This window comes from Corvus hawaiiensis, chromosome 2 (genome assembly GCF_020740725.1).
Source record: "Corvus hawaiiensis isolate bCorHaw1 chromosome 2, bCorHaw1.pri.cur, whole genome shotgun sequence".
In the NCBI taxonomy this organism is placed as follows: domain Eukaryota; kingdom Metazoa; phylum Chordata; class Aves; order Passeriformes; family Corvidae; genus Corvus; species Corvus hawaiiensis.
This window is the reverse complement of record NC_063214.1, coordinates 54,736,409-54,763,102: the sequence shown is the minus strand read 5'-3', so window position 1 is coordinate 54,763,102 and position 26,694 is coordinate 54,736,409. Positions and strand designations below refer to the sequence as shown.

The following is a 26,694-nucleotide window of genomic DNA, read 5'->3' as shown; positions in this document are numbered from 1 at the left end:
TGTGACACTAATCTACTTGAACAATAAAAATGAGGCATAGTAAATGAGATCTCAGAAATACTGGATATGTTTCTTCATTAAAAAAAAACTTTTTAATTAAACCATCCAATTTAATGTTTTTATATGGCACTTTAGTTTCTAAGGTAAAGTGAGCTAGAGACAGCTGACAAAGAAATTATAACTGCAATTCCTTGGTGAAAATGTTAATGACAGCAAAATATTGTTTAATTAGATGATTGCAGCATCTGGATTAACACTCTTTAAGAGCGATGTTCCTGTGCTTGTCTGCTTGTTCACACTTTACAGACATTTTGTCATCTCTAGGTCATTAGGAAAGAATTTTTAATGATTTTTCTAGAAGTAAGTAGTTCGAGTTACATCTAATTAGATGACAATAATAAGCCCAACACATGCAGTAGCTAAATATATACATAATTAACCAGTGAGGGCTTGTACATCACAGAGTAAAAAAGTGGAAAATGCTAAACAGGCCAAAAAAAATGGTGAGGGGGAAGAAGTTCATCTGAATTTATTACCTAACTGAAGATGTCATTTTTTTCCACAAACCTTTAAAAATAATTCCTTTCCACTACAAGAAATTACGCAAAAAAAATATGGATGCAATTATATTCCATTTCTTTTAAAAGCAGTGGCATGTAGGATTTAAAAGAATTAAAATTCCAATAAATACAAATGCAAGCACACATTTAATATACCGCAATTTGAAATCAAACAGCAGAAATCAGTTAAATACTGAGAAATAGATTTGAAATCTAGACTTCTGGCTAAAACAGTGAGCACCACAATGATATTAAAAAACAACTTCTTGTTCCCACTCCTCTTGATACCTTTTGCTGTAGTGGGATTACTTTTAAGTACTCTTTTTAATAATCTCTTAAATGAGACTAGTAAAAATTACTTGTTTCCTATATCACCCAGAGGGTTCAGTTGACATATATGCTGGTCCTGTGCAGAAAGGACAATTAGTATAATCATTGCAGTTTCCAAGCCTTCAAAACAAAAGGATCTCTGAGAATGAAGTAGGTAGAAGGAGGAGGGGGAAGGTGACCAGGAATGCTTATGTCTACACAACCAGGACAAAAACCAGGGGCATGGAGAGTATAACAGTGAGACTGATTGATAAGTAGCAGAGTGCAGTGTTTACCTTTGGGAGAAAAGCCCAGAGTTGTAAACATGATGAAATATGCTCAAGCCAGGAAAGAGGGCAAGAAAGAGGTGAAGAGCTTGGAAACAGAATAAGGAGGTGAGAAAATAGCTGACTAGAGGGCCAGAGAAACAGGTTGAAACAAGACTTTAGAGAGTTTGAAGATGGAGAGAGATTTTAACTGAAATTGCAATGAGACATCAGGACAACTCAAGTGCCAGAAATCACATATACTTGGATAGGAAATTATCTAGAAAGAGAGATCTTTGAGAGCTGAAGCAGACAGTTATTAAGTCATGAGCACAGATCACAGCAGAAAGAGTTAAACTAAAAATGAAGCATGGCAATGTTTCAGAGGGGTAATAGGATGATGCAAGAATCAAAGAAAACATCATAGAACAATGGATTTTTTCCAAGAGGATACTTCAAATATTAAGAACATATAGAACAGCCAGGGGCCATACTTCTCAGGACAGATATACCAGCAAACCAGGGAGAGATTTAAGAAGAGATTCATGTATTTATTTCAGTGGTTCTGTTATACAGAGACCAACCAGTCTGCATAATTAACAGTATTAACAAACAGGCAAAGGTGGGAAAGGACCCAGCTGCATGATATCACAATGAGAGAAGTAAGCTGGTGACAGAACCCTCACTTCTGAACTTCTCTCTTCCGAGGCTACAGCTTCTTGTGTAATTTCAGAGAAGGATCACAAGAAAACATGAGTGCTTTCTTAGTCTTTTGTAGAGGGCTACAGACTAATAAAGCACCATTGTAAGAAATAAAAGGAAGCAACAAAGAATGGGCAAAAGATGTACTAAACCACTTTGTTAGTGGGCCTCTATTTGGATGAGAAGAAAAAACAGTGAAGCGACCTTACTTACCACCTACTTACCAGCAAAAAATCCACAATTCTTAAGTGTTAAACCTCCATGTTTCTGACTAAGCTACAGCTCAGATTTGCTGAATAAGCCAGTAGGAGCTTAATGATAACATGAATAAAAAAAATGGATGGATATATTCTTCAATAGCTAAAAACAATAATGATGTTAGAGAATAAGATGCTGCTTAAGTAAACAGTTATATTCTAAAACTAGGTCATCGCTGCTAGACTAACAATTACTGGCAAAGAAGTTGCAACTTATAAGGAAATATTTCTTATGGAATCTCATTACAAAAGAGTATAATTAGGACTCTAATTGGAAATTGGATTTCCAAGAAGAAAGAAAATACCTCTTTACTTAGGAAAAGAGGTCACAAGTATATTCAGTACTCTATTTCTGTGTACAAAATAGAAAATCCTGCATTTTCTTCTAACTCCTGAGGGTCCTGTCTGCAGTGCATATAAGATTTTGTGTCCGTTTAATACAGGTGTACTTGGACAGTTATCAAACTGTGTATATAACAGCTGTTATCAAAACCAGGGCTACAAGTTAGTAGAGGTTCTTTGCATCCAGTATTTCTGGTAGAGTTATTAATTTTGTTAGAGCTTCACCAGAAAACACCTATTTGTTGTAAGGGAAATATTTTTGAGGAACACCTTCCAAGAAGACTTACAGAAACACAGGCAGAGCTGTAAAAGCAGTGGTTTCATTCAGGCTGCCTCACAGCTCTCGACTCTGCAGCTTCCCAGATGTCAGGCCCTGGTGGTACAGTGCCATGCAATGGTGGAGCCCGGATCAGCTTGGGAATGTGAGAACTTTTAGACTTTCTAACACATATTTCTTTTTCAAAGCTTTCTCCTCCATGACCAGACTTTGAGCTCATGTGCACTCTATTGTGGGTGGGTTTCTGGCTTGCCAGGAGCTTTATGAGGAGATTCTTTGCAAATATCCCCAATTACTTCACGAGTTTTTGGAAGTGAGCTTTCTAGATGAAGTGCAGACTTCATTAAAACTACAAAACCTGGTTGATCTTCCAAAAATAACTTGAGGGGATTTTTTGCTTCTGTCAAAAAGTTGGAAAAATTTGGGTTTTTTCCAAACTGGAATACAGAGCTTATTGTCATGTGTAGAATTGCCTGTTGGGTTTCAGTCAGCTTTCATTCTCTAATGTTATTTTCAGAAAAGGTTTTGTGTGTGTCATCAGCAAGGTCAGCTACTAAGGATAAATTTTGTTCTAATTTTTTTTAATCATGTACTGCTGATTTTATAAGATGGTAGACAGTGCTACGAAATGAGCAAGGCAACCTATGCAATTAACAAATGAGATTACATGAACAAATGAGATTTACCTGTAAGAGACTGATACCAATAAATCTGCTAGAAATTAAATGTTTTGAGTGAGACAGAGACACTCCTAGGGATAATGACCAAACTGCTTTTCCTAATAGGACACAAATTCATTGATACACACCAAAAATAACAATTAGTCAGTAATCCTTCAAACCTTGGCCATAGTAGGTGGAACCTGGAATGCTAATATCAAGCCATCCTGTTATAAGGAAGATGAGTGACACTAAATGACCTTAAGAGAAACCTGTCTCGTGCAACCATCCCAAGTGTTTGGCCATAAAACCTGCCCAGCAGTACTAGTATCTAGCAACAGGTCAAAAAATATTTCTCTTAAGACCTCTAAGATGCTCTGAAGGAATCTCTTCAGGCTGAAGCTTGTTAACTGGTAGATATTTTAGTGTAAGTGTTACTGCAATTCCTAATTGACTTCAGACATAATGCTGTCTTCCAGGTTTGGATGCTTTGGCGAAGTACCTAAAAATAATGACCTTAGAGATTTAAACTGATCAAAAATAAAATAGTAATTTGTAAAAAATTGGCTTATCTCTTGTCCATTCTCATTTAAAGAGCTTAAATTCACTGCTTACAGAAGAAATCAATTCATAAAGAGGAAATTAGAAGCGAAGGACAGTTCTGTGGAAAATGTATTGGACAAGGACTGAGGGGACCTAGGCTAACTTCCCAGTTCTCCAGTAAATCCTCCAAGTTTGGGTGAGGCAGCCAGGGAGCCGTCAAGGGTCTGCCTGTATTTCCTCATTGCTAGAAGGGCAGCGGATGTGTGAGAGGCACAAAGCAGCTGGAGACAGGCCAGTGTCCAGAAGCAGGATAGCAACATTCTCCTGGCATTGCACCAGAGGCAATAAACGCTCAGCAGGGCTCCTTCCTCCAGCAGAGATCTGCAGGACTGCAACTATAATGCTTGGGAACCAAGCAGGTGAGTCTGCACTGGACTTTACCATATGGACTTTCCAGCCCAGATCTCCAGGAGTTTCGGGGATTCTGCTTTTTGCTCCACCGCACAAGGTAAACATGCCCTCAGATTTCCAACTGTTCAGTGGTAGCACTTCTGTTTCACACTGGGATAAGTTGATGACACATTTATTAACATCCATAAGACTGGATGCATGGAAGACGACTACCATCTAAGCACAGAGGCCAAAGCCTGAGTGTTCAAAGCAAGTGAGTTTGACAGCTCCTGAATTCTGCCACTGCCCCACTGGGAAGAATGCAGTGACTGTCCTCAGACTGGTCAACACAGCGAGTGCTACCTTTGGGTTTCACACTTACAAGTGTCTTACGTCTGGCCTGAGGATAACCTCGAGTGTAAAAGTCAGGACCAAGTAAAGATCAGAGTTGTAACACTGGAGTACAAAGTGATGCCTGGTGGAATTTAATTTGGATTTCAAATTAAAGCTCACTGAAGTGAAATGTCTGTATGAGGCTCTCCACAGGCAGGTTCATAAGCAGCATGTGTGCTACAGGCAGGAATCATACTAGCAGACAACCTCCTGGAAATCTCTGTGTATAGTATAGAAAACTGCTGCTTTTTACATTTAAAATTAACACTGGAATTAACACATAGAAAAGGGAAAGGTGAAAGGAATAGTATCTTCCTGAATGTTTAATTAATCACAATTGCCAGAAAAGCTCTTCTTTTGCCAATAACAAATGTATGTCTAGGGCAGTTATTTCTCATTCTAAATACCTAATCTGATATTATATTTCATCTCAAAGAACTAAATGAGAAAAGATGCTGTAACCTAATCATACCACAATCCAGGTGACATCTGTACTAGGCAGAATACTGTTGTTATTCTGCTGTCTAGTTGCTGTTGCTGAGAATGATGAAGTAGCGAAATTACATTTTCCCATTATTATTTCCAGACACTCTCTGGCAATGGTTTGTTGACTCTAATAAAGCTTCAGACAAAGCTGTCAGCAGAGGAAATGGCAGAAAGGGAGCAAGGAACAGCCTTCACAGCAATACATGAATCTAAAGTCTCCGTGATAGGTTGTGCATTTTCTGATAAAATTTAATGTGTGTGTGTTTCAGAATATATCACAAAGCTGCAGCTGAATTCTAGAGGGATAAATGTATTCTATCAAGTCACGGTGCTTAAGACTTTGACAAACATAAACATATTACAAAGGTTTAAAGAGCCAGAAGCCTTACCTGCTATAGTATTGAGGAACATCAAGTATTCAAAGTTAGATATCTCCCGTCTCTGCCAGCGCTGAGTCATGTTGGAGGATTTATAAAGTTGTCGGGGCGTGGCCAGAGAGATTCTCCTAGGGAATACATTTAAAGAATGATTTTTTTAAGAGTCTCATTAAGTGTTAAGATGTATCGCAACATTATTAGTATGATTAATTTCAGATTCTCTCAGAGGCTTTTTTTATTTCATTTAATGAAGTCCAGAAGACACTATTACCCTTATTTGAGAAATGGCTAAAATTAAGAACCATGTTTTATTTTACCACTACTACAGCATTGCAATAAATCATAATAATATATTTCGGTTTTTATTTTATTCTGAATCTGGTTAAAAGACTGGCATTAAAAGAAACTGCAGACCTCCTGGTGCCAGGCTTGTCCAGAAGGAATAAAAGAGGAATATCATTTCCCTCTTTCAAAAGGATATATTGAGATAAATTCATTAAGGGGAGTGAGTGATAGATTAAAGAGACATACAACTCCATCACACAGGTTGAAGATACTTATTACACAATTTGTGCACCTCCTCTATGGTCAACTAGCCATGACTCTTTCCTATACCCCAGTAAGCTCGGAGATTTCTATTTATAGCCTGCTTTCTGAAAGAAACAAATTTTACTCAGTTATCTGCTTGCACACTCATCTGCCTGTCTCTTCATAATGACCCCTAAATTGAATTTCATTCAAATTTGGAAGATGAGCAGAAGCTTATATGATACTTAGTTTCCACACAATTTTTGAAATGTACATGCCTGGATAAGGGAGAAAGAATCAAACCACATGCCAAGGAAGAGAAAAGCAGAAAACCTCAACTCTTCCATATTCAATTTAACAACATCACAATAACCAAATACCATGCAGCACCAAGTCTTGAATTAACCATTGTATATACTGTCCCTGGTTGGTAAAATATAGGGGACTTGAGTCAGTCTAGACTAATGCATTAAAGAAAAAAATCTGCAACAGGCAGAATCAGTCTCATTGTGCAAAACTAATTTCTAGAGAAAATAGTTCTTTCCTGAAAAGAAAAAAGACAAGGAAATTTTTAAATGGAAAAAAATATTCATCTCCTCAGATACCTTTTTAAAATAAATTTAGATCTTAGAAACGTGTCAAAATAGAGAAATATTTATACCTGTTAAAAACAAGGACAATAAAAAAGACAGTTCCTAATATGTAGTCTGAATTTAGTGAATTTAAAGAATGCATGCAGTAGTATTTACACAGCTTATCAACACTAAATAGACACCAAATGCTTCAGCTTTCAGCTGCACCCTGAGCACATTGTGTGTTATTTCTAGACTCTGAAAGCTGAGTATATTCTTAAAACTAAGTCCTATACAAGGTGTCAAACTGGGCAGCATTTACAAAAATGTGAACCATCTACTTCTAAGATACATGCACATACTCCTAGAGATGAACGAAACCCTTTTTCCAGAGAAAGGGTGAGTGAGTATTGGTATGCTACTGGAGTGTACAGTTATTACAATTATTTGTCTAAATTGCCAGTGTGTAAGTTTTCAATGTCTGCCACACCTCAGCTTACAAATTGGGCAAACAAAAATGACCATGCAAGTGTATTTGCCCAAATAACAGTACATTAGGTCTTGCTAGCTTGGCTAGCCTTATTTTACAGTAGACTAGAAGATACCAAAGATAAATACACTTTACTAGTACACAAGAGACAATACAAAATTTTTTAGAGTTGTTTCTATTACTCTTCTTATGGAACAATTTATCTAAAGAAATACCTGAATGTAATAATACTTAATATTGCATTTTATAGAATAACAACTATTTTTGCAGTAGAACTCTCAAAGACATATGGTTTCCAGTAAATTTTGACTAATGCTACATACAAATTAATAAACACAGAAAATAAAAATACTGAAGAGATCATTAAATTTACAAAGCATTTTTATCACAGACTTTCTGTTCCTCCCATGACAAAACAACGTTTATGCATCAGTACAGCTTAGTAGCTGCTTTTAGACTTTATTCACAATCTCCTAGGGAGTCTCAAAAATCTGTAAAGTGTCAAGTGCTGGACTTTGCATTTGAATGCCTGATTTGAGTGAACTCTACAGAAAATCAAAATATAATAAAAATGTCCTTATTTTCTCCATATCTAAGGTGTTTGAAAGATTCACAGTTTTTTTAGCAGAGGCTGGAAGAAATTATGCACAATAAATTGGTTCCACACCTGCTTGTTTCAGCTAACACAGGAAGACCCACTGTTTTCTGTTTTGCTAAAACCACCCAACTTTGATCAAACCATTTCTTTCTTCAATATGCCATCACCAATATGAAGATGCACAAATTAATGTGCTTCCTTTGCTTCTAGAGAACCATGAAATATCTACTCAAAATGGGAACTACAGAAGACTCTGGTGTACAACAGAATGATCCAATTTTCAAGTTTTATACATTTAAATGTATTTAGAAAACACTTCATGCCATTTGGTGAAGGAAAAGATGTTACATATCCCGTATGTGGAATATGACACACCCCCTTTCACAGTCACTTTTAATTTAGTTAGCTACAATGCAATCTCATACAAAGAATATTTAAGTATCTTCCACATGCATGATGTTTTGTGTTGTGTTGCTCCTGTTCAGAGGAAAAAAAAATAAAGACTTGGGAAAGTCACTGACTTCTGACAAGAAACTCATGAATATTCACTTTTAATCAAAGTGCTAGAAAGGGTTTTATACTTTGATGGCATCAAATCTTAGTTTTTCTACCTCTCTCCCTTCACAAAAATCAACCTCTGCAACCAGCTGTATTGAGATCTAGATATCCATCAAATTACTGACATGGCAGAGCTGAGCTATTGTTGAATATAGTTACTGTAATAGTCAAGATGAATTTTTTTCAGAAAAAAAAATCATCATTTGAATTTCTTAGTTTTATGGACTGGAGTCATTGTTTTCTCTAATGCATTAATAGCCCACAGAGCTTCAGTGGAAGATGTCAGTATGTTTAGTGGTGAAGATACTGGATCTTTTACCAATTCTTTGATCTCTATATGCTACAAAACCATCAGGCAGCTCACAGTTGGTTTCTGAGCTTTGATGTTGCCCTCAGTAAAAAGACATCAGTAAATTACACCTGAGGTGTTAGAACCATCAAAAGTAGTCTGATAATACCATGCTAAAAATGTGGATATTACTCTACCTATGTAGAATCATATGGAGCTGCAGAAGTTAAAAGACACAGCATTGTCTGCCCAGTTGTATCATTTGGCAAGGTCATAAGGAAACTACTATCAATGCAACATGTTTCAGGAACAGTGCAAATGCATTTATCAAAGACAGATTAATTTGATTACCAAATCAGACTGAACTCTTCAACATGTGACCAATTTTAAGGATGTAATTACTTCTTTGTAACATTAAGCACAGGCTTGAACTCTTTGTTGAATCAAAGCATTAGACAGGCTGTTGGGAAAGGCAGCAAAGAGGCAAACTGAAGACTTGCTCAGAACAGCGGTCTGTAAAGTCTTAGGAAGTCATAATGGTTCACCTGCTTCTAATCCTTTGAGCCATTAGATCATAAATATTTCTATTTACTTCTACTTCCTTGCACCCTTGTTAATCGCAGGATTTCACCATGAAAACAGAAATATACTTAAAAGCCATGTACTGCATTAAAAGTAATTTACTTCTTTGGAATGTTTCCATCATGAATGCAAGCCTTTATGATACTGTAATTAACTCTAGGTGACATGTTTATCAGAGTAGTATCAGAGAGGAAATATTACTTGCATAAATGGAACTTAAGAACTTAAGCAAAACAACCAGAAAGGTCTGCTTTTGTTAAGATATTTTAAGGTACAACTTAATCTGGAAAACTGTGGTGATCCAAAAATTCCTAATGTTTTACTCAGTATGGCAGCTCCTTTTGGTTACTCAACATAATTTCTCCTTAAGTTAGTTATACAAATAAGAATAATTTAAAAAAATAGCATTCCAGAGCCAACATGTCCATAGAAAGTAAAAATATATTCTAACATCAACAAAAGATTAACTACAGAGCCAGATTTCCCCTCAGTTATTCCACTGCAATCCTACTGAAGACAATAAGGGTATGTAGACAGGGAAATAAGGGAAAAAAAACATGATTAAGGAGTCTTTATTGTGCATAAATCATACCATACACACAAAAAAAGGAAGAAAAATAACTTCACTACCATATGCCAGATATATTCTGAAGGCTAGCAAGCCCATTTTCGATTCAAATTGAAATTTAATCAAAAAGGTATGGAAATAACTGCATATTATATTGAAGTTGAAACTTTTCTAAATAATTATATATCAACAAACTTTTTCAGACAATTATTCACTGAATAATGCACAAAGGATATGAATTTCAAAAGTAAAAAATGTCACTGTAAATATGAAATTCTGATTGAGAAATTTGCATTTTGTTTGTACTAGAACATGTGGCCATTTCTATTTCAGAAAAGAATACTATTCCTTTCCACTTAGAGACAGCATTTCCTTTAACTTTAGTATATGGAAGAACAATGCAAATATTAACAAGATGCGCCTTCCAAATAAATGCCCCAACTTCCCCTTGATCTCAATGAAAACTTGAGAAATTTGGCAGTTTGCCTAAAGACTTCAGCACATTCAGGAGATCAAGCCTTAGGTATCATGAGACTCTCAAGCTCATAACAGGGAATGATGTTCATCTGGGAATGAAATAGTTCTCCAATTCTACAAATGCTTTGACACTTCAGAGTATTTCCACATTTTGCACTGGGATAAAACAAGGACAATGTGAAGTTTTAGTTTGTAGGAAATTACTTAAAGAAAGAGAAAGATACACTACACTGATGATTAAGTCATTGGTTTTATGGAGGTCTGAGCCCAAAGCACCATATTTTTTTGGTCATGCTGTGCTCCTCACTCAATTATATTTCTTTATTTTTGTCTCATTTTGACCAGAAGTTAATCCTAAACCTAAAAACAAACAAAAAAAATGTCCCCCCCAACACAGTGAAGTACACTTGAAGATCATCTCACTTATCCCTGAAATAGGAATGCTTTTATATTATAGGATCTGACAATTTCCAGCCTTATTTCTGGCCATAGGCTGTTTTGATGTTGATGTTGATGAGAAAATAAAAACTGTTGTTGTCCATAGTATGTGAAAATCTCTAAAACTGAACCTTACTTGTTCTTCCAAAAATATATATCCTCCTTAATTTTGGAAAGAGAATAAGAATAATTCATCATACTAATGAATGGAAGAAATTTGGAAGTTGCAAAATAGCCATTACACTGATAAAAGTTGAAGTAAATCCCCACACATTCACATAGCTAAAATAATTTACGTTCAGCAAACACAAAACCTAGTCAAGTGCAGTTTCACATCCTGCATAACAATCACAGGAAGGATGAACATTTGACGATATATTTATAAGACCTGACTGGAAACCAGACTTTGAAGAGATAAGGTGTAAGGTTTTTTTACTGGAAGGTACTTATTTCCTGTAATTGAAAAGAAAAAAAATAGAATCACCTGAGACAATAGAAAAAACAAATTCTATTCCATATACTAATAGACCATATAGTAAGTAAAGGTAACGTTTCTCATACTAACCTCAAGAAAAAGAAAATCTTGAGTTTCATGACAGGAATAATGTTCTAGTACAGACACTTTAAAAAATATGAACTGTATAACATAATAAACACAAAATATAAAAACTATTTTAATTAAATTACCTGGCTTGTGGCAAACCATAGCTGGTTCCTACTCCAACACGTGGTAAGCTGTACACAACTTTTTTCACTGTTGCTTGGTCAGGAAAATTAAACATAACAGAAGCTAAATGAAGAAAAGAAAATATGTACCAGTAAAACATTTGCAGAAGTCTGTTTCTTCACCTGCATATATTTTTTAAATGCTTTGGTTTTTATCTGGGGAGGGAAGTCAGTTCCACTTTTATCCTCCTGGGGATCCAAGGTACAACAGAAATTCCTGACATTCTTCACACCTATGTATAATTAGCTGGTTAACATTTTGGCATTAACTCTCCCATTTTGCAGAAGATCTGAGTGTTGTTTACTTCAGAGGAACAACACCTTACTATTAACCCATATAATCTCTTATCAGGCTGAGAACCTGTTCAGTAGTTGGCATGGCATTTGCTCTTCTAACTAGAACCTCAAAACACCCAGGAACAAGGAATTGTTTAATTCCTTTTCCAGCTGAAGTCAAAACTTACATCAGAGCTCCTGAGGGTAAAAGACCACTCACCAGCCACTGAAGTGTGATTCAGAGTAGCACATACAGAAAACTGAGCGCATCCATTTACTGATCTGGTACTTTTTTACTTTAATTCATTTTATAATTAGAAAAGGAAATATCCTTTTATATATTTCACTAAAATATTTACAGACAATTGAGGAGTAGGGTGAGACAATAGAAAAAACAAATTCCTATCCAGCATTTGAAGAACTTACCAATCGCAATGATCTGGTTCCATAAATCAATCTCACTGCTGCACAGAAAGCAGTGAGATTGATTTATGTGATTGATTTTAATACAATTTTCACTGAATACACACAAGTATTATATAACAGACATAAGCACTTTATCAAAGGAAGCACAAAGTTTTAATTTTAAGATTAATAAAGAAAAGACAAAATAACCACTACCACAAATTTTATGTGACAAATATAAATTATGACCTACTTCTGTTTGCCATAAACACTTCCAAAGCTGTGTTCTGGAGAAGATAACGTCTTGAGAATACAGCTCGAATCTCGCTGAACATCCATTTTCCATGAAGGCCTTCAGTATAGGCAAGGACCTTTAAAGAAAGTCAAGGTGAGAGTTATTAGCAGGAGTTTTTCAATAAAATATTGTATAAAATAATAGGAAATTTTACCCATCAATTAAGTTAATTGTGTCTCTTTAACACTTAAAAACAGTGACTCAAAATGAACTTGAATCTTTTTAAGAAATGCAAAAAAGAAGTACCTGCTGTTAGAAGAATATCCGCAATTACTGTAACCTGATACTCGTAAGATCTATTTCTCATGTATCACATCAAACTAATTTCCTCAAAAACACCAAAATCCCAAACTCTACAAGCAAGCACAGGGAAACAGACACAGTTGCAATTATGCTTAACTGTATCTTCTTCCAACAGTGTGCATGACACCATTGTCAGTTATGTATCAGATACCAGATTTACTTCTGAGGCTGCCTTGTGCAAAGTACAACCAAAATAATATAACTTGCCATTCACATTCACTTCAGGGTCATAAATTACAAGGCCTCCCATTCCATCAAAAAATAGAAAAATTAGCAAAACCAGTATGTCACCTGAATAATTTTTCTAAAGTTAGGTACATCAGATATCCCAAACCATGAACAAAATTTAACAATTTGTAATTTTGCATTTTAAAATTAATGTGAAAATATTTTAAAATAAAATGGTTAAAAATTAGCATTGCTTTTCCTATTTTACAGTTTCCCAACTGAGTGTATTAATATAAGACTAGATATTAATATCTAAATAATCTTTTTCACTTTTCTTTCAGTGTTGTGGATGTTCAAAAAATAGACAAAAAAGACACATTTTAACTCGATGTCATCTTTATTAACTTATCTCATCTGTATCATGCACTGTAGAACAATCTTTTTCCAACCCTTTTTCTCAGCTGGCAGGCTCCCTTCAGCCCTGCACCTCTGCTCAGGTGGGCTCTGCCATGGCACTCCTAGGAGGAGTCAGTTGTTTGGGATTGGGATCCTCACCACACCCATTTGCATTTCCCTGGCTCTGTAGACTGTGCCTTTACCTAGGCTGCAGCCACTAAGAGAATTGCAGCCTCAGTGAAACAAAGAAATATAGTGAACACCTTCCCTAAAGGGAAGTGCAAAAAGAAGGTTTCAGACTGGAGAAACTGAATTTCTCTGTTCTCCATTAGGTACACAAAAACTGTCATACACCAGCTCGCAGTGCTTTACTCACTCATTTGAGGTCTTTACTTTCCGTAATCATGACCTCCCCCAGCTCCTGAACAGGAAAATGTTAGGGAGACCATATGCTGCTGCTGTCAGTGATCCTTCATGCTTGAGGAAATGGCAATTGTATTTCTTCAATCTTTTCACTGGTGCAGCTTCGAGTTAGTAACACATCTCCATATATGAAAAAGCTAATTTAAGTTTGTGCACTTGGTGTTCAACCTTTTTCTCATAACCATGATGAGTCTATTTCAGAGAGGATGGTAATAACAGCAATGCAAAACTGCATCAGCACACGGAAAAAGCGTTCAAATGTTAGTTCTGTCCTTGATAGAAACCAGTCAGGGGAACACAGTGATCCCCCCATACTATTTACATGAGAATAAGTTACAGACAGAACTCTTAGACCAACAGTGTGGCAGATGACACTGTTTGATTCACCTCAGCTTTCCACACTAGTTAAACACAGCTTAGAAGACGGGAAGGAGCTTGATTATTTGGAGGTCACCCAGACACATGCAAGAGACTGTGTGCTCCCTCCACTCAGTCAGTGGTAGAATGCTACCTCACATGCTAAATTCTTGCAGTGGTTAAAAATCTGCACCTTATTTTTACTTTGAACTCTGATAGGTCTTGTGACGCCTTTGTGAGCTTTCTAGTATCGGGTAACTCCTCCTTATGTTGGTAATTACAGACTGGATCCAGTTACTGCTTAGCCTTCTCTTTGATAAGCTAAATAAACCAAATTTTCCTTGGTTTTCTTTCACTGAGATCAGATGCTAGCACACAGCTGGTATCATGTATGTGAAATTCAGGTGGATAAGAACAATGATGCTGAAGATTTAAGCACTCTCCTTCTTTGAATGTGTTCTGCTGCTATCTGATATGTAATTTTTGTAAATACACAGGTTTTTAAGATAAAGAGAGGAAATTCTGAGAAAACCGCTCATATTTAAAAAGCTAAAATATGAGAAAAGTCTCTCAGAAGGAGGAGTTTGAAATGTATATAGCTGTAACCAGATCTATAGCAGCCAACAAATTTGCCAAAGAATTAGTTCCTTGACAAAGCATCATGCTTCAGGAAACCTCTTTTTGTATCAAAAATGTTTCTAGTTATTTTTTTGTAAAGAGAAATGTTTACTGATAACTAAACCCTATATATTAACATTTTAGAGGATTCACAGTAATATATTTATGATGTATTGATGTATACCACAGCTTAGTTATTGTAGATCAACACCAAAAGCACACTGTATACCAATCATTCACTGGTTGCCTTTTACTTCCTCCTCTTTTTTAATTAAGTATAAAGCAATTGCAACTACACAGAGGTACATTCAGCCCACTATGAAATGAATGACTTATGATAGCACTCCAGTAAAACAGTAGAATGGAATAGGAAATCAGAGGAAAGAGAGGAGTCTATAATTCAATTAATGTCCTCAATTACACTCTTCTTAACTGTCTATTAGTCCTACAAATATCAGATTATCATGCCATTATTAAATCATCTGAATTATTTCAGTATTTCTATTGTAACATTTTCCTGTCTAAGATATACTACCCATTTTTGCCATCTTCCGTAACATTCATCTTACACCATTTTCATGTGATGCATTAAACCTCCCATTATTAGATATCTGCAATTTACAGCAGATATTACTGACATGGTTGCAGAATTCTTTCTTGTTGTTATAACAGCCAAATCAAAATAATTTTATTTTTCTGAATTTGAATCCTTTAAAAGGTTTATACGGCTTTTTTTTTCCTTCCAGGATGATTTTTAGCATTTCACTTTCTCATAGGACGTGAATGAAATCCTGGCTATTTTACATTTTTTTACAGACTGTATGTATTGTATATTCCATTATTCATACAAACATGGAAATAACTACTTCACAATGCAAATACACTGAAATTATGTTACCTAGTTATCTGAAGGCAAGATTTCCATGTCTTACAACACTTCGTTATTTAAGTTATTTATTTAAGTCAGTACTCCTTATTTTGATAGTTTTAGGAGTTTTTCTCCCAAAAACATTCATGAAGACTTCTTGTCTAGGCATGTTTTAATAGTTGAAAATTCATGACTAAGCACAGAACTCTAGATATACCTCAGATAAGCTGTCTTTATTAAAATAAAAAACAAGCGTCCAATATCTACATTTGAACTAAGAACACTTTTCAATTTTAATATCAGCTGTAGCTGTTTGCTTTAGAGCTCATTTCTCCTTGTAAAACCCTTTCACTTAGGAATATGTGTATGCTTTAAAGATATCTATTTGCTAGAATTCATTGCAGCAAGATGAAGCTCCCACCTGAAAAGGGAATGAGAAGTCTCTAAAACTCAGGATTTTTTAATAGGGAAAAACATCTATTGGCGACGCTTATTTAGATTAGGTTACTAAAGCAGCATGGGATGCAGATGGAAAGCTCTAGAGAAGAGAAGCAGAACCATTACTAAAGTGCTTTCCTACATGGATCAAATATGAAGGCTCCACTATTTTAATTTTATTTCTGATGTAACCAAGATCTTTTTTTTTTCTTTTCAATTAAGAGTCAATACATTTTTAATCATGAACCTACTTTGGTAGTTATTCAATTATTGATAATGAATTGCTAATTAACAGCTGGAATTTTGCACTAACCAGAAGACCAGAAATACTAGTGTACATTTCGCTAGAATCCCTTGTAGATTATCTCCACAGAAGGAACACTTAAGTATGGAGGCTCATTTTTGCTGCTTTATACAATTTTTTGGTATCTCATAGCACCAGACACAGCATGCAAAAGGGTATTCTGGCCCTTTTCTTTTGATTATTGTTTCTGGAATTGAAGTAATCACAAAATCAGGTGCTATAAAGAAATCAAGGAAAGCAGCCTGTACAATCCTATCTATTCTCAGTCACTAACTTTACAGTAAGAATGGTCACTCCTGCAGTCTGTTGCAAAGAATTGTTACATACTTCCTTTTTTTTTAAATAGCTCTTTGGGGTGATTAATTATGCCTATGCATGTGAATTGAATCCCCCGTTTTCAGTGGAAATTCATCATTTGTCTTTTGAAGCCACATTTCTGATTCAGGATATTTTAATTCTAATCTGATTTCTCAATGAAAATGTTGATTGATACTTGTAACATTTTTCAAGCTTTGTTTATTTCTAGTGCAAAATGCATGTATCCATTAATATGCAATATATTTCTTGATCTTTTTGTGGGTTTGTTTGATGAACGGTGAAATAGACGTGAAAAAACTTTTCCTAGTATCTAATCTGAATCTCCCCTGTCTCAGCTTAAAGATATTTCTTCTGGTCCTCTCACTGCAGGCACGGTACGAGAGACTGGCCCCCACCTGGCTATACCCTTCTTTCAGGGAGCTGTAGAGAGCAGTGAGGTTCTCTGTGAGCCTCCTTTTCTCCAGGCTAAATACCCCTGGCTCCCTCAGCTTTTTCCCACAAGACAAGTCCTCTCGTAAGCCCTGTTGCCCTTCACTGAACATGCTCCATGGAGGAGAAAACATGGAGGACTTCACAAAACTGAAGCACGGTGTGTAGTTATTTCATCAGAGTGCCACCTACAGCACTGTGGTGATGCACCTGGCCCAGGTACAAAATAGGCATTTAGAAAACAGTTTGGCATCACTCTATGCTTTTAGAGCTTAAAAATGCACGAAATTTATTACTGAAAATCATTCTCTCCTGTCAGGGATCTGGATTTCCCTTTTTTCAAGAGCTGTCTAGCATTGCAATTTGCTGCAAGGAAAATGTGAAATTCTGAATGCAGGTCCTCATGGGTTAAGAAAAATGGCTCCTATGAACACACAGCAAACTTTCTTCTCCAGAACAACCTAACACCACAGAGTTCACTACAAGTACATGGCAGACTGCATGATTGCTTCATGTACTCTAAATACAGATGGAGATGACAGACACTGATGGCATGGAACCACACTCCTAGGGTTTATGAAATACCATATTGAGTAAACGTTTTATAATTTCAAAATGTTTAATGAAGTACTGAGTGTGATCAACTTTTAGATTTAGCAGGAAAAATAAGTATACACTATAACAAGGGATATATCATGTCAAGATAAACAAGTGTAAAAAGAAGCTATATTTATTAAGAAAATTCAAAATCAGGTAAGTTCAAAAAATGAACCACCTTGTATTTTGCTTTTCTAAAATGGGGAAATTGAGAAGGTAAATAGACAGGAAGGACAATCCAAATGAATTTGATGTCCTAGCATTTTACTGACTTTTTACTACTTTTTTATACATTTAGACCACCTTAAGAACACCTTAGTGGCCTCAATCCCCATAATCACACTAAATACTTCTAAAATCTCACCAAAATACTATGTTATCATTTTGTCATTGCACATTTTGGTCTAGTAAAATGTCCTCACTTTCTCTTTACATTAGGGTCTCTTTTCCTCTTCTTTATAACATGCTCCTGTGTAAAACGTTTCTTTATCTGTAAGCCTTAAAAGCTGTCCTCCAAGTAGCCCTTGTAATGTTATGCTCTGCAGGATGAACTGGGTATTATGTGCCATTAGAATTTCTCAATTCACATCAGTTTTAAAAATCTTTTTTAGGACTTTTTTTTAAAATAAATATTGGCACTCCCATTTCATTTTTCTCCTCTTCTTCAGGGATCTAAAAAATGCAGATATTATTTTTGTGGTTTTGGACTTTATTTCCTTGCCAAATGCTCTCAGCTTATACTTCTATTTCCAATGTTGTTTTAAGCTTTCAAGAGGCCCCTTGTCTTGAAACATGAGGTTCTGTTCATCCAAACCTTTTCTAAATTTGATTTCTCTGGTCAGCATACCACTTTGTTATCCATTAAAACAATGCCCACTCAGCTTAAAGCAACAGATGTTCTTATTCCCACATTCATTTGCAGTCATCTGAAAAATTATTTGAAGTTGGTCCACTTGAAGGCCATTTTCCTCTTTTCATTGGTAAAATGGTTTTGCATGTTATGATTTTGTGTTTTAGGCAAGGAATGGAAAGGATGTTGGAATTTTTTGAGTAGTTACAGCAAAGTAATGAGAGTAAAAAACCAAACCCTACTCCAATACCTTTTGTATTCTAAATGCACCATTTCTAACACAGCATTTGTGAAACACCAGCGCATAGTTTTAAATATAAGGATAAGTGCAAACAAAATTCTGAATAATAATTATTTTATCATTAATTTTGATCTCTGTGCCTTTGCACAGTTTCCTTTTCTATGCAACATGCAAACAGATTGTCAATTTAGGCAACTCTTGAAATGCCAGTAATAGACTGACATTCTTGGGAAGAACAGCATCAGGAAGAGGTAGCAGATTTAGACACTATCACCTTAGAAAAGGGAGGCAGAGGCCTTTTTTAGGCTCTACTTCCATATTCAGCAGTTATTGTTTTAAGCAGAGGCTCCACTGATTTAAGTATTTTAAAACCAGGAATAAAGCTGATGGTGCTGGCTGGAGCAACAGCACGTGTGGAGAAGCAGAACGCAAATATATTCTAGTGGCACAGAAAGTCATATCAGAGAACAGCCCAACTCAAACCACAGAGGTTGAAGAATCAAGTAACGGGGCAAAATCCAAAGTAGAAAAGCACAATTAGTTCTGGTAGCCACAGGATTGAAGCAGATTGTGTCAGTTACCTCACAACGTTTAAAATGATTTTTTGTTGACTTTGGCAACAATGGGATGTCAGACTCAAATCTAGTGAGAAATGTTAACAGAACTATGTTTCCATTCTCGCTCTACATCTCATGCTCAGAGATCAATCCAAACTGGGGAGTGGTGATCTCAGACTCAAACTGCTCTGAGCAATTCTGCCCCAGCAGTGAAAGGCAATCAAATTATTTCAATTAGAACCACACAAGTTACAGTTTAGTGGGCATGCCAAAAAGGACATAAAATTGATATGATCTGAGCAAAACCAGACTTTTTTTTAAGGAATAAAAATGGAGAGCTTCTTTTTCTTTCAACTGGAACTGGTTCATTCTCCTCAGCAAAAGTAAGACGATTGAAAGAAAGGACTTTTAACATTTACAAATTCAGGGAGAACACAGTGTTAAGAATGCTTGTAAGTGGAAACCAAAGCAGGATATTTATTCAATAAGTAGATCTTTGACAAAAAATGCAGCTTTATTAAACCTGTATTATAGGTGGATTTCAGAGAATTTGTGAGAGTTTTATCTGAGAAAAGTTGCAGCAGAAGCAAAAAAACATAGAAATAGTTTGAAAAATAAAGAATGTATGGTATCCCGAAGTATGTGATGCGTTCTTTCCCAAGAATAAAGACATCATAAAATTCTCTGGGTGTTTTGTTTTGTTGGGTTTTTTTCCCAGAACTTGCATATATTTATTCAAAAGTGCAATGCAATAAAAAAGTGCATAAATACTCAAATGTACCATATCACAAATTCTTAACATTCTAATAACTGAAGGCATTATAACTGGTCTTAGGAAAAGTCTAAATATTGAGCTTTGTTTAAACATTACTCATTCCCTACCAAATGAAGGTAGAACAATAGTTGTTTGTCCCTCTTTTTATAGATGTGAACTTCATGTCATACAGGAGATATGTGGAAGCATCTTGGATTTTAACAGTTTTACATCTGATTTATTCAGTGCAGAATGCACATGATGTAATATCTATAAAAGTCAATAGAATTCATTTTTTTTCTACTACCAGGCTTAATTTTTTTATGTTCCTAATATCTCTTCATATATGATTGATCAAAAACCAGTAATACTTTGTTTTCAACTTCATATACAAAAGCTGTTTCATTAATCCCAATACTTAGGAATATAATCAGAGCACATTCTACTCCTGAAATTTTAGCAATAGATTAAAAATTAATTTTTATACTAAAAAATAAATATATTAGTTTATTAAGTAATATGTATCTGCTACATCTACAACATCCTCACCATCCCCAAAATTTCTGCAATGCAGTTTGTAACAGTCAAGAAAATCCTCAAGAAATTCAAAATTCTACAGCTCAAAGAATCACAGAATCAGTCAGGTTGGAAGGGGTCACAGTGGTTCATCTGGTCCAACCTCCCTGTTCAAGCAAGGTCATCCCAGAGCACATGGCACAGCATTGTGTCCGGACACTGACCTGTGCCCAGAAGTGTTGGGTATGGAGCACCAGTGACTCCTGCAAATCAGTTTGCTTGGAGTCTGAATTTAGAGTAGATTCAGGGCTACTCTGTGTTATGTCAACTTATAAGGCCCCCAAAGTACAATTACACTGCCTGTGAATAATGGTGAACATATATCAAAGTATCTTCATCTTCATAATGTATTGCAATACCAACTGATTCTTTATTAACCCACTTAAAACATGCCTAAGATGAGTTTCTTTTGCACTGCTGGAGAAGACAAGGAATTATAGCACTGGGAAAAACCTAATCCACAGCTCCAGTAGCAACCAAAATTCTACTGTACTTTTTCATATTATATATGGAATGTTATCTATTATTACTAAGTCTGTGCAAAGAAAGAATAGCAAAGTTTCTTCTGAGAATTTTAACTCAAGTATTTGCAAACTGCCTGCTGTTACTCAATAATAACTTAATTAGTTTGCACTTCAATATGCTTATTTTGCTTTAATATTACAGGAAAAGTATCCATGCATTCTATACTTGTTTTAAAGAACATATTTTTATTAGATACTATAATTTAGCACTGGTAAATAACTCCATACAAAATATAAAAACTACAAAAATTGACATGTATCAAATGTAAGCTATGTATATAAACTACAGAAATGATTTTTATATTTCCTTCAATGAATGGAGCCATATTTACACATTTTTTTGTATGTGCATTCTGTATACTCTACGTCTACTTTCTCATACCTAACCATCACCTTTTTTAATTTAAACAATTTAAATGTCAAAATTATAGATAATTGAAATATTTGGGGGGTCTAATCCTACTCAAAAAATCCTCATGAAAACTATGAAAAATATTAAGAATATCTACTCAGCTGGCTACTAAAAATGGATTTGGGGGAACATATTTAGTCTTCCAACCTCTGCACAAAGCAGATTTGATATACAGCTCCCTCCTCTTTGGATTTCTAGCCAACTGGAAAGCAAACCTGCATGTCATAAATTTGGGCATACTCAGAGGCTTTCCTGTGGTGAACTCCAGGTTCCCAGTATGAAATTACTGCAACACCTGTCAGCATATAGAGGTACTTTGTGTGAACGTGCCTCAGTTTTTATCCACTACAAGCTGCTTTGCCACAGAAGGTATTTAAATTTTATGGACTTCTGGGTACTATGCATCTGTGAAAAAGTGTGCCAATCCCAGTCAAAAAGCATTCTCTCATACAGCCTCAATTAATTGCTTCTTAACTTTTATTTAATTAAAAAAAATAATAAAATGGGATTGAACTCAAGCTTTAGAAAGAGATTAGATATTTCCATTTTTTTTAATAGATTACAAGAGCCAACTATTCAAATTCTCCTATTAATCTACAGTCTTACCTTTTTTTTTTTTTTTCCTGGGGAACAGGCTAATTACTTTAGAAGAAAATAAACCCTACTAACTTGTATAGACAGATTACTGCATGTACAGTGATTGGTTCTATTTCTACTGCCATTAAGTCTGTATTTGAGGCATATCACATTCCTTTTAAAGAACAAAAGCACCCTAGGTAACAATATATGTCTAATAGACTCAATTTCCCAAGATGCATCTTTTCCTTGCAACCAAGTATCCCAAATGCCACTGCTTGAAGTAGAAGCTGAGAGTACTGAGTTCATCCAGATAGTGATCTCAGCATTTTACAAATTTGCTTCACTTTCACTGAAAGCCAAGGAAGTCAGATATAAAGAGAAAAGAAAAAAATAGGGTGTGGGGGAGGGTGAATTCAAAGCCAGGAAAATTAAATTGTAAAAATGTGTCTTAGCTCTCGAACATGAAATGCTGTCCAATGTAAATTAATATATTGGAAAATATACAGTGTTCCTCAGTTCTACCATATTATCATGAAGTTCCTTATTTTTAGAGGGTTTCTTTCTTATCTATACACATTTGTAAGAGAAAATAAAGTCATACAAAAGGATCATAACAGTGTAATTAAATGAAGAAAACATTTTAATTCAACAGTTCAAAAGTTTACAGTCACCTTCTAATCCCCTCACTGTGCAAAAACAAAGTCTGAAAATTGCTATTCTAAATGTTATATTACTGGTTTCGCCTGCTATGCATAAAACAAACCATGCAACAACAAAAAACCAGCCAGTGGACATATAGCTATAGAAGGAACCTCATTTTTTCAGTCAGAGAATCCACAGTGAAATATTTTCTCTTCTTTATTTACATTCAAGGGAATTAATGATGAAACCAAGCTAAAATAAGTCCCCACTCAACTTTGTAGTATAACGATGGGTTACTTTTAGAGCAGTCTTAGAGAGAAAATCCAACACATGCCATTTGACTGCTGCAAAATAATCCTCACTCTGCTTCTTCTTCTTCCCATGAACTGTAATACAAGGTCCAATAGACAGCCTCAGATGCATCTCAGGTCCAGTACATGCTTTTCAAACTTAATCAAGGGAATATAGAAATGTATATAAAAAGATGAAAGTGCCTTTGCCTTTATACATACTGAAGAAAAAAAAAAAAACCTAGGGGGAGAAAAGTGAGATCTTTCATAGGGGAAGGTTAAGTCTGATGCTAATGCTTATTTAAAATGGTGACAGTCTGAAGTAGTGAAGCCTTGCTGGGCTGCTTTAATTTCTCCCTGGAATAGCTCTCTCCCAACCTTCGGCAGCACATCAAAGTCTCTGGAGCTCAATTAAAATTGGATTATATTGAAATGCTCTATCTATGGAACTGTGTGCTCACTAACACTTTTCTTTCAGTAATACTCCAGATGACAGTTGCCCATCCCAATTTAAACAGTTGTCATAGAGACCATGAACTAAAGCAGCAGTAACTAACAACACAAAGGAAAGGTAAGTGGTAGGATTTCTGTGAATGAAGGGCTCGGTTTGCAGCCGCAGTGCTCACACTGCAAGAAGCTAAACGCAGAAAGCATAAAAGGCTGTAATATTCTCCTCGCTCCTAAGGAGAAGGGCAAAGTAAGCAAAATGATAAATATTTTCCTTTTTTCCCCCAGTAGCTAATAGTGTTTTATATTCCAGCATGTTGTAGCTACCTAAATGTCCAGAATTAAATGACACTCCGTAAGAAAAACAGCAGATAACCCTGGAGTCAATCTACAGTCACCAGCTCATAAATTAAAGGCATCAAATTGCATTTTATAATTGCAATAGAAAAAAAAAATGAGGTATTATCTTTTTCTATTCAAACATTTTATAGAAAATTCTTTAATTATACATGATGTATAAATCCTTTGTCTTTATGATAAAAACCTAAATTGAAAATCTGATACAAATCTGTAGGAAATTCATAGTCAACCCATCTGGTTAACACTGTGACATCCAATATGTGTAATACTTTCAAATTATTTTGTTACTGGTTTTAATTGTTTTATAATCTAACCATGTAGATTTTTGATGTACTGCACCAAAGCCTGACAATACCATTGGAAAACTCCGGCAGTTTCCAAAACTCCCAAAATAACATAAACAGCTTATGTTTCTGGCAGCACCAGACAGCAATGTATTTAACAGCATAGATTGCTGGTAATGATACTATTTTCTCATGTAGATGGCATGTTTCTGGCACTATAAACCCCTTAACCTTTCTTGTAATTGGCTTATTGAGAGTCCCAAGGTTGTTTTTTGTGCCATTGGGCTGATCACCATGGAAATGAACACTTATTGCTGTTTCACTGTAGTGCTCTATTTTTCTTCCAAGCCCTCCACAAGCATTCTCCCTGCTCTCCCGGGAAGGCAGCGTTAGGATTTTGAAGCAGCAACAAGGCAGAGTGCAAAGAGCGCAGGCCAAAGGGGAAGAAAACAAAAATGTGTCAGAAAATCTAAAAACTGCACAGATCAGAATTTGTCAAAACAAGGCCTTGGTTTAAACCAACAAGAAGGGCCCCCACAGCTTGGGCCTTGACAAAGCATGGCCTTTTTATTTTTTTTCCCCCCACTTTATTATTATATCTTTTTTTTTATTTTTAGCCCAGCTGTAGAAAACACCATCTAATGAACCTGTCTGGGGCTGCTGTCCCCATCCTGTCAGGCATGTCAGGAGATGACAAGCACTGGGGACAGGCCGCCGCCAGTCACAGACAGGCCTGCCAGCTGGAGAGTTCAGCCCCAATCTAATCACGCCACCAGAAAATAACTTTCACGCTTGCAGACTGACAGGATGGGCTCAAGGAAAAAGAAAAAGGGAAAAAAAAAAATAGGATTGAAACAATGCTTTTTGTTTCAATTACAAACCTTTATTGGCACAGGGAAGGGTAGTGGGCGCAGGGAACACTTTTTAAAGCTGCTAGCACTGCTTGTTGGTTTCCTTTAGTGGGACTGTTTCTGTCTTTCTTTTAACACAAATAAGACCAATACAGACATTAATGCCAGCAGTTACAAAACAAAAGTGAAAATGAGACAGTATTTGTGGCACCTGGATATGTTTTTGCTACATTTGTTACTATGCATACACACTCTTTTACAAAATATATATAAACATAAATCTATCTGCAACCATTGGTAGAGCTATATTTATAAAAATGTGTGAATTATGGTATGTGTTTTTATTATTTCAAAACAACTGGGCTCATTCAACATTGTATCTGTTCATAGCCATCACTCTATAGTTTGTATTCTCATTTGGGCAAAAACTGCCAAAGTAAAAATGGTAAGACTGTTTGTGCTCCTGAAATGGTAATGAATACTCATACATAAGAATAAAAATTTAAACAAAAGTATTAGGGCCGTTGGCTTCAACATACTTTGTTCTTTCCTATTTGCAAATAGACTGTGATAAACAAAAAGGTAAACCTTGAACATGTATCTTCAAAAGGGCTATAATGAACAAGCAGTAGTGTACTGGTAGGCATCCTGTCTTTCTCATTCAAAAATTGCCAACAAAGACTTCCACTCCAGAAATTTAATAATCAAAGATTGCTAACATAGATCTCTGCTCCAGAAATCTAATAATCCACAGAAAGAGAGGCTGAAAATTATTATTTAAATAACTTGAAAAAGTAGTTCCCCCAAAAGCCATTAAAACAAGTTATTATGTCTAGACACAAATTTACTTCAAAAATAAACATCCAGCTAAAATGAAAATGTGAAGTGTTAACTACGTGTATCCTATCTACTCCTAAATGTATATCATAGTATATTTATCTTTTGGTGTATGTATCTTAGTGTATGTATATCTTAGCAAACAATTTGCATTATTTGAAAGTGAACTGGAATGGAAAATGAGTTATTCATGTAGTACTTAGCAATTACTTTAGGAAGAAATTATGAATGAGCATAGGTCCATTTAATCCCTATAAAATAATAAAAAATGAAGATTTGTTATTACATCCTGCCATTCATTCACTCTCTGCTGACATTATAGATGTCAGAAAGTCTGTTTAAAACCTTGCTATCTCTATTCATCTTTGTTTCTGGCATGAAATACAGACTATAATAATCTTGTCAAGCCTACATTTAGACACTAATTCATGACCCTCTGCTACAATTTAGAGAAAATTCATACATAACTCTTTTAAGACAAACTACGACCCCATACAGAAGAGTAATATTTAGAATCAGCTGCCAAATATATGCTGACTAAAGCCACAGCCACCCTGATGTTTCTGTATGAATGAGATAGCCAAATCATTAAGATTCATTAACTTTTTTTTAACCTGAGGACTAATAAGATTTTTTCCCCATTTTGAGATATTCAACTAGGCATCATCTTACTTTCCTGGAAGGAGAGGAGTCATTTCTTCCACCTTTTAAACACTATAGCTAAAGCTGATAAAAACAGAAAAAGAAGTTGATGCCGGATGCAGATTCCACTGACTATACCAGAGAGAAGTAGTGACTCTCAGCCTTCCAGCAAAGCCTAAAACACCCCATTAGGGACTCAATCTGCAAACTCATGCAGGAGGATACATAGCAGAGCTGACCATTATTCATAATCTATCTGTAGACTT

The 26,694-nt window shown here is 35.5% G+C and overlaps 1 protein-coding gene across 13 annotated transcripts in view; it reads right to left on the bottom strand.

Moving 5' to 3' along the window:
- The window catches only part of NBEA (neurobeachin), a 467,485-nt gene that overhangs the window by 87,734 nt on the left and 353,057 nt on the right, over positions 1–26,694 (bottom strand). For all 13 annotated transcript variants that reach the window (XM_048295094.1, XM_048295084.1, XM_048295082.1 and 10 more), the window contains 3 exons: positions 12,322–12,439; positions 11,349–11,451; positions 5,574–5,689 (listed from right to left, as the gene is read on the bottom strand). In XM_048295094.1, the coding sequence (XP_048151051.1) occupies positions 5,574–5,689; positions 11,349–11,451; positions 12,322–12,439 (337 nt within the window). The remainder of the gene's footprint in view (positions 1–5,573; positions 5,690–11,348; positions 11,452–12,321; positions 12,440–26,694) is intronic.